The sequence below is a fragment of the Hetaerina americana genome, unplaced genomic scaffold (assembly GCF_022747635.1).
Source record: "Hetaerina americana unplaced genomic scaffold, ioHetAmer1.1.p SCAF_77, whole genome shotgun sequence".
Classification (NCBI taxonomy): Eukaryota; Metazoa; Arthropoda; class Insecta; order Odonata; family Calopterygidae; genus Hetaerina; species Hetaerina americana.
In genome coordinates, this window is record NW_027287394.1 from 1,009,656 (window position 1) to 1,019,143 (window position 9,488).

The 9,488-nt window shown below is 43.7% G+C and overlaps 1 protein-coding gene across 1 annotated transcript; it reads left to right on the forward strand.

The window, feature by feature from the left end:
- Window positions 1–5,012: 5,012 nt before the first annotated feature.
- Window positions 5,013–8,534, forward strand: LOC139697458 (serine-aspartate repeat-containing protein I-like). Its single transcript, XM_071596181.1, has 3 exons — window positions 5,013–5,295; window positions 6,361–6,618; window positions 7,969–8,534. The coding sequence occupies exons 1-3, from the start codon at window positions 5,013–5,015 to the stop codon at window positions 8,532–8,534; spliced, it is 1,107 nt and encodes a 368-aa protein (XP_071452282.1).
- Window positions 8,535–9,488: the final 954 nt, after the last annotated feature.

The window sequence follows — 9,488 nt, forward strand, 5'->3', positions numbered from 1 at the left end:
GTTAACAATTTACGAGGGTGTAAATACGATTGTGGATACGGATGCAGATACGGATGCGGATACAAATCCGGATACCGACGTAAATGCCGACACGGTTGCGGATATGAATGTTGAAGCGGATTCTGAAGTAATTGCAGATTCGGATACAAAAGCGGATACGGTCGCAGGTGGGGATGTGGATGCAGAAACGGAAAAAAATGCGGATAAAGACGCGAATACGGATACGGATGTGGATGGGCATATGGAAAAAAATGCGTATACAGATGCGAATGCGAATGCAGATTAGAATATGGATACCGATGTGGATACGGAAGCGGATACAAATGGGTATACGGATACGGATAAGGATGTGGCTTCGGAAACGGATAACGATACGAATACGGATGTGATTGCGAATAAGGATGCGTATACGGATATGGATACCGATGCGAATACGGATACAAATATGGATACAGATAAGACACGGATGATGATATAGATGTCAATGCGGATGCTGAGGCATGTGCTAATACAGAGACGGACGCGGAGGCAGATGCAGTTCCAGATACGGATGTAAATGTGAATACGTATGCGGCCACGGATACGCATAAAAATGTAATTTCATAAGCGGATGAAGATGGGGATGCAATGCAGACATACGGACGCGGAGACGGATGCAGTTCCGGAAACGGATATGAATGCGGATACGGATGCGGCATGGATTCGGTTACATTTGGTAATTCGGAAGGGAATTACGATGAGGTTTTGAATGTAGATACGGATATAGTTGCAGATTATGATGCCGATACAGATGCGAATCCGGATGAATATCCGGATGCGGAAATACGAAATACGAATGCTGAGCAATGTGCGAATTTGGATGCGAATGAGGAAGCGGACATGGATGCGAATGCTGATACGGATGCTGATACGAATGCAGGTATGGTAATGGACACGAATGCAGATAACAGTACGGTAACGGATATGGATACGGATGTGGAAACGAATTTGAAACAGATTCAATTTCTGCAGAAGAAACGGATGCTAATGCGGAAACGGATATTAATGCCTATACGGATGCGGATACAGACACGGATGTGGAAACGGACACGGATGCGGAACCAGATGTGGATATGGAAGAGGTGGCGGATAAAAATGCGAACACGGGTTCTTAAACGGATGCGGGCACCCATGCAATAACGTATTCCGATGTGGATAATCATGAAATCATGCATCGGATGTTGTACGGATACGGATTTGCATTCCATCGCGGATGCGGAGGCGTATGAGGTGGCACATATGGATTAAAATACGGATACGGAAGCGGATACGGATACGGATACCGATGCTGATGCACATGCTGATGCGGATGCAGATACGGATGCGGATACGGATTCGTATACGGATGAGAAAACCGACGCAGATACGGATACATAAGCGGATAAAGAAGCGAATTAGGAAAGGGATACGGATGCGCTTGATGATAAGGGTACTTATACGGATGCGGGTGTAAATGCGGACACTGATGAGGATATGGATATAAATGTGGATTCAGATATCGATGCGTATACTGAGGGGAATACTGAAATGGAAACGATTACCGGAACGCACACGGGTTAAGACACGGATGTGAATACAGATGCGGATGCGGATACGAATACAGATGTGAATCCGGATGCGTATACGGATGCGAATGCCGGTACGCATACGGAAGTGGATCCAGATGCTAAAACGAATGCGGATAAGGAGAGGGATACGGATGCGGTTACGTATGTGGATGGCGATATAGACGTGGATGCAGATACGGATGCAGATACTGATGCGGATAAATAAACGGAAGAAATTTGGATGATTAAATGGATGCGAATTCGGATATGGATGCAGATGGGGATACTAACACGGATACAGTTGCGAATTTGGATGCGAATGAGGATAAAAATGTGAAATCTGATACTGGTGCGGAAACGGACACGGATGCAGATACATTTACGAATATGGATGCGGGTGAGAGTTCGGAACAAGATAGAAATGTGGAAACAAAAGCGTTTACGTATATGCATGCAGATATTGATGCGGTTACGTTTGCAGATTCGGACAGAGTTACGGAAACGGATGCGGATAATGATGAGAATGCGGACAATAATCCCAACACATGCTGATAAGGAAGCGGTTAGGTATACGGATAAGGATACGGATACGGAATCGGATGCAAATTCTGGTGCAGATACGGACGCGGACACGAATTCGGATGCGGACACGGATGCGGATAAGGTTGCCGATAGAGATGAAAATATGGATACAAATAAGGATGTAAATATGGATACGGATGTGAATAAGCCTACGAATGTGAATGCTCTTGCGGATACGAATGCAGATGCGGATACCGATGCGATGAAGCAGCACATACGTGTACGGATGCAAATTCGGATGATAAATCCAATACGGATGCGAATACCTATGTAGATAGAGATATGGATGCGGATATTGATTTGGATGCGGATACGGGTACGGATAAATATAGAGATGCGAATGCAATTACCAATGAGAATAGAGATTAGGTTTTGGATACGGTTGCGAATAAAGATGCGCATGCGGGTACGGATACCGATGCGGATTAGGATACGCATATTGAAACGGATGTGGATACGAATACGGATCTGGAAATAAATACGGATGCTGATGCGGAAACGAATGCGGAAGCAGAGGCTGATAAGGATGCAGAAGCTGATAAGAATTCCGAGGCTGAAAAGGATGCAGATTCGGATGCGGATACGGTTTTAGATAGGGATAAGGATAATTATACGGATAAAGAAACGGATACGGATTGGAACACGGATGTTAAAACGGATTCGGATACGGATTTTAATACGGATGCGGACACAGATGTGAATGCATAGCGGATACGGATCTTAATGCGGCGACGGATACGCATGCGGATATGGATAAGGAAACCGTTGCGAATAGGGTCACCGATGCGGTTACAGATTTTTATGCAGATGTGAATACGAAAGCATATACGGATATATATGCGGCTTCGGATGCGGATTTAGATACGGATACGGATCCTGAATAGGAGACGAGTACAAATGCGGACATTGATGGGGATTTGGATAAAGATGCGGATGCGAATAGCGTTTCGGATACACATGCGAACACAGATATGGAATCGGATACGCAAAAGGAAACGGATTAGGACACGGATTCGTAAACTGATGCGAATGCGGATATGAATGCGGTGATATTGAGTAAGGCGATAACGATTCGGATACATATTTTAATTTGGATGACGATAAGAATACGGATGCGAAATCTGGTATTTATGCGGAAACTTTTTAAACATTGTAAAAGTGTACATTTTCCCGAAAAGTATGCAAAAACGTCATTCTTATGACTATGAGGACATGATTGAGGTGTTCTTTAAGCAAATAATCCATTTTTAGAATTTAATTTTTTTTCCGTTTTACCGTAAAAAGTGCCATTACCCCCCTTGGATTGAAATTGGAATATAAGATTGTAAAAACTAGCACCAGAAATTTTGAGGGTGTTGATTCTTATGTGGATACGGATGCGGATACAAATGCGAATGCGCATGCGTATACGGATGCTAATGCGGATACAGATATGTATGCGGATGCGTATACATATCCGGATACGGAAACGGATACGGATGCGGATAAAATTGCGGCTGAGGATGTAGGTACGAAATCTCTTAAGATTACGAAAAAAGATGCGGATACTGATGCAGGTACGGATACGAATTCGGTTCGGATATGAATGCAGATATAGGTACAAATACGAATGTTGATACAGATACCGATGTGGATGGCAATACGGATACAGAGGCAGATGCAGATGCTGACGGGAAGCAGATATGGATGCGGATATAGATTTGGATGGGGAAACGGATGCTAATTTGGATATGGAAGTGGATATAGATACGCAAAAGGATGTGGATATGGATGCCGATACGGATACAGATACGCATGACGTGATAAATGTGGACACTGATTGGAATACGGATAAATATGCGGATGCGGATAGCAATGGGGATAGACATGGGAATTCGGATATGGAAACGGAAACTGACATGGATTAGGACACGGATACGGATGCAAATACGGATCCGGATGCGGATACGGATGCAAATACCAGTACGAATGCTGATGTTATTTTCTATCCGAACAAGATACTGACACGGATACGAATGCGGATACTGATGCGGATACGGATATGGTTGCGGATATGGATTCGCATATGGATAAGGATACGGATGTGGATACGGATACGGATTTGGATTTTAATTGAACTGCTACTGCGGAAACGGATGCGTATGCAGATGCTGAAGCGGTTGCTGATTCGGATATGGATTTTTATAGGGATACGGATGCTGATACGGATGAGGATTCGGATGCAAATACGCATTCAGATGCGGATATGGATACAGATGTGGACAGATATTAATGCATGGCGGATACGGATCTGAATGCGGATACGGGTACACATGCCTATTCGGATGCAGTTTTGAAATTGATAACGATACGGATGAAGATTCGTATGTGGATACGACGATGCGACCCTTATAACTACGCAGATATGGGAACATTCAAATACGGATGCGGATTAAATTTGAATACGGATGCGGATACGGATGCTGACATGGATACTGATATTGAACCGGGTATAAATGTGGACACTGATGCAGATCCTCATACAAATGTGGATGCGGATAGCGATGCGTATACGGGAGCAAAAGCGGATATGGAAACGGAAACTACCTCGGATTAGGACACGGATGCGGATATGGAGGGGAATACGGATGCGTTCATAAATTTGAATGCCGATACGGATGCGAATTCCGGTACGCATCTGGAAACGGATGTGGATTCGGAAAAAAATGACGATCATATGACGGATACGCTTGTGGTTACGTATGTGGATGAGGATAGAGACGCGGATGCGGATAATGTTGCGAATTAGAATACGGGCAAGGATATGGATAGAATGTTGATGCGGAAACGGATGAGAATGGGGATATGGTTGCAGATACTGATGCGGATACAGATTGGAATTTGGATGCAAAATACGATGCGGATGCCAAATCAAATACTGGTGCGGAAACGGATGCGGATAAATACTCGAATGTGGATGCGGAAGAAGAAGCGGAACTAATTGCAAATGCGGATAAAGAAGCAGTTATATATACTGATGCAGATACGGATGCTGTAACTTCTACAGATATGGTTACGGATACGGAGTCGGATGTGGATAAGGATGAGAATGCGGATTCTATGTCGATGCAGAAAGGGAAGCAGTTACGTAATCAGATGCGGATTGGGATGCGGATGAAAATGTGAACGCAGATACTGACGCGGATACGGATTCCAATGCGGTCACTGGGGATACGGTTATGGAAACAGATGAAAATACTGATACAAAAAAGGATAAAGATGTGGATACGGATACAAATGTGGACACAAATTCGGATGTGAATGCGGATACGGATGCGAATTCCAATGCTAATTCAGATACGAATACATAAATGGTTGCGGATACGGATACGTATACGGATCCGGATGCAGAATCCAGTACAGGTACGGACATCTATGTAGATACAGAACGGATGGGGATAGGGATTCGGTTGCGGATACCGATACTTACACAGGTGCGGATGCAGATATCGAAGGGGATACGGATAAGGACACGTATGGGGAAATGGATACGGGTTCGGAACGACCTCTGATGGGGAAACAGATACGGATGTGGATACGGATGCAAATACGGAAAGTGTGGCGGACAGGGATGCGATTGGTGTTACGGATTTTAATACGGATACGGATTCCGATGCGGATGTGTATGAAGAAATAAATACGGATGTGGACGTGGATGCAAAAACAGATGCTGCCACTGATACGAATGGTGATGCGGATATGGATGCAAAAACGGATGCAGATACGGATACGGAAGCGGATTTGGATGCGGAGACTGATGCGGATACGGATGCCAGACAGACGTGAAAAGCGGATGCGAAAGTGGTGCTGAATGAGGATACCGATAAAGGGACGGATGCAGATACGAATGCGGACTTTGATTCGGATGAAGATGCCGATAGAGATGCAATATATTTTGCGGATTAGGATACGGATGACAATTCACCTACGGATACGGATTAAGATACGGATGCGGATATTACGCCGGATGCGGAAACGGATACGGATTCAGAACCAGATGTTGATTGGAAATACGTGGCGGAAATGGATGAGATTACAGGTTCATCAACGGATGCGGATACTAATGCACATACGGATTCAGAAGCGGATATGGTAGCAGATATGAATACGGATGTGGATACGGTTACGGATGTCAATTAAAATGCGTATGCAGATGAAGTGGCGGATACCAATGCAAATACAGATCCGGATGCGGATGTGGATAATAATGCAGATACGGATACCGATAAGGATATCGATGCACTTATAGTAATGGATAATGATGTGGCTTCGAATACTGATGTGGATTTTAATACGGATGCTGATCTGGAAACGGATGTGGATGCAGATGCTGATGCGGATGTAAATACGAATGCAGATACGGATACAGAAGCGGATACGGATAAAAACACGGATGTGAATACGGATTCGGGTACGTATTATAATACTGATGCGGATAAGTATTCGGAATCTATTGTGAACGCATATGGGAAACGGATCTTAATCCGGATACGGATGCCGATTTGGATACAGACGAGGATACAAATACGATTACATATGCGGATTAGGATACGGATGCGAATTCATACACATATACGGATTACGATGCGGATGCGGATGTATATCCGGATGCAGAGACGGATAAGGATACTTAACCAGATGTGAATGCGGAAGAGATGGCGGATACGGATGCGAATACGAACCCGGTTTCAGATATTGATGCGGATACTGATGCAAATAAGGATTCCGATGCGAATATGAATGCAGATACGGATATGGATGTGGATACGGATTTCAATTCAAATACGTATGCGGATTCAAATGAGGTGGCAGATACCGATGCGAATACAGATGTGGATGCGAATACTGATACATATACCGATTAGGATATCGATGCGAAATAGTTACAGATACGTATGCGGATACGGATACGGATGGTGATACGGATACGGATGTGGATTTTAATACACATGCTGGTAGGGAAACATATGCGGATGCACATGCAGATGCGGATGCAGATACGGATGCGGATACGGATTTAAATAGGGATCCGTTTGCTGATTCGGATACAGAAGCGCATACGGATGGGGATACGGTTAAAAATACGGATTTGGATACGGATTTAAATACAGCTGCGGATACAGATACGGCCATAGATGTGAATGTATAGCGCGTGCAGATCTGAATGCTGTTACAGATGTTGATATGGATGGGGAAACCGATGCGGATACCGATGCAGATTTAGAATCGGATTCCGGATGCGGATACAGTTTGGAATACAGATGCGGTTACCGACGCAGATAAGGATACATTTGCGAATACGGATGCAGATTTGGAAACGAAACCCGATGCGGATACGGATGAATTTGGGATATTTATGCAGATATAGATGCGAATTTAGATACAGATGAGGAAACAGATGTGAAATCAGATACTGATGCGGAAACGATGTAAATATTTTAAACGTGTACATATTACTGAAGATTAGGGAAAAATGTCATTCTTTTGTTTTAGATTCCATGATTGAGGTTTGGGTATGCATATTATCCATTTTTACCAATTTAATTTTTTCTTCTTTTACCATGAACAGAGAAAGTTAACCCCCCCCTTAGCTTCAAATATTCGATCGGAAAAAGAAGCATTAAAAGGTTTCGAAGGTGTTGATGCGAATGTGGAACAGGATGCCGATAAAAATAGGTATACGGACACGGATACGGACACAATTACGAATACGTATATCGATACGGATACTGACAAAATGCAAATGCGGATGCGTATATAGATGCTAATGCGAGAACGAATATAGATGCGCAAACAGAAGCATTTGCGTATGCGCAAACGGATACGGAAGCAGATAAAGATGCAGCTGAGGGGACGGATACGAACACTCTTGCGGATGCGGATAGCGATGCAGGTACGGATAAGGATTCGGTTAAGGATGTGGATACGAATAAGGATGAGAATGTGGATACAAATGCTGATACGGATACCGACGTGGATATGAATGCAGATATGGATGCCGATATTGATACGGATACGGAAATCAATTCGAATACGAACGCGGATGAGGTGACGGATACCGAGGCGAATACGGAATCGGATACTGATGCGTATATTGATACCGATGAGGATATGGATGCGATTATAGTAACAAATACGGATGTTGATATGGATATGAATGTAGATTTTAATAGGGGTTCTGATGCAGAAACGGATGCGGATGTTGATGCTGATGAGGATGCAGATACGGATGCGGATACGGATTTGGATAGAGATATGAATGCTAATACGGATAAAGAAACGGATGAGCGTAAGGCTGTGGATACCGATGCGAATACCGAAGATTGATATGCTGATACCGATGCGAATGCGGATACTGAAGCAGATACGGATACAGACGTGGAGACGGATGCAGCTCCGGATACGGATACGAATGAGGATACGGATAAAAATGAAGATACGGATACATTTGGGTATTCGGAAGCGAATTAGGATGAGGTTGGGAATGTAGGTACGGATACGGATGCAGATTATGATGAATATACAGATGCAAATCCGGATGATTATCCGGATGCGGAAATGGATACTAATGTGGATCAAGATCCGAATGTGGATGCGGATGAGGAAGCGGAAACGGATGCGAATGGAGATACGGATGTTGATACGAATGCAGATATGGTAATGGACACGAATGCAGATAACCGTATGGAAATGGATATGCATAGGAATGTGGAAACGGATGTGAAACATATTCAATTTCTGCAGAAGAAACGGATGCTATTACGGACACGGATATCGATTTCTTTACGGATGCGGATACAGTTACAGATGCTGATTCCAATATGGATGCGGATACAGACATGGATGGGAATTTATATTGTGGTACGGATTTCGATACGGATGCGGATACATATCCGGAAGCGGAGCGAGATGTGGATATAGAAGAGGTGGCGGATAAGAATGCGAATACGGGTTCTTAAACGGATGCGGACACTTATGTTATAACGGATTCCGATGTGGATATTGATGAAATTATGGATCGGATGTTGTATGGATACGGATTTAAATTCCATCGCGGATGCGGAGGCCTATGAGGTGGCTGATATGGAATAAAATACGGATACGGATGCGAATACTGATGCAAATACCGATGCGTATATTGATGCTCATATGGATACGGATACGGTTGTGTAAACGAATATGGATTTAATTTAAATGAATATTTTGAAACGGATACGGATGAATATGCTGATGCGGATGCAGATACGGACGCGGATACGGATATGGATAGGATTACCGATC

Excerpts from the sequence above, each read along its gene's own strand:
- LOC139697458 (XM_071596181.1), top strand. The coding sequence starts at position 5,013 with ATGGTTGCAGATACTGATGCGGATACAGATTGGAATTTGGATGCAAAA. Across the intron at positions 5,296-6,360 it reads GCAGAAAGGGAAGCAGTTAC|ATGAAGTGGCGGATACCAAT; the intron begins GTAATCAGATGC and ends ATGCGTATGCAG. Across the intron at positions 6,619-7,968 it reads GGATGTGAATACGGATTCGG|ATGCTAATGCGAGAACGAAT; the intron begins GTACGTATTATA and ends ATGCGTATATAG.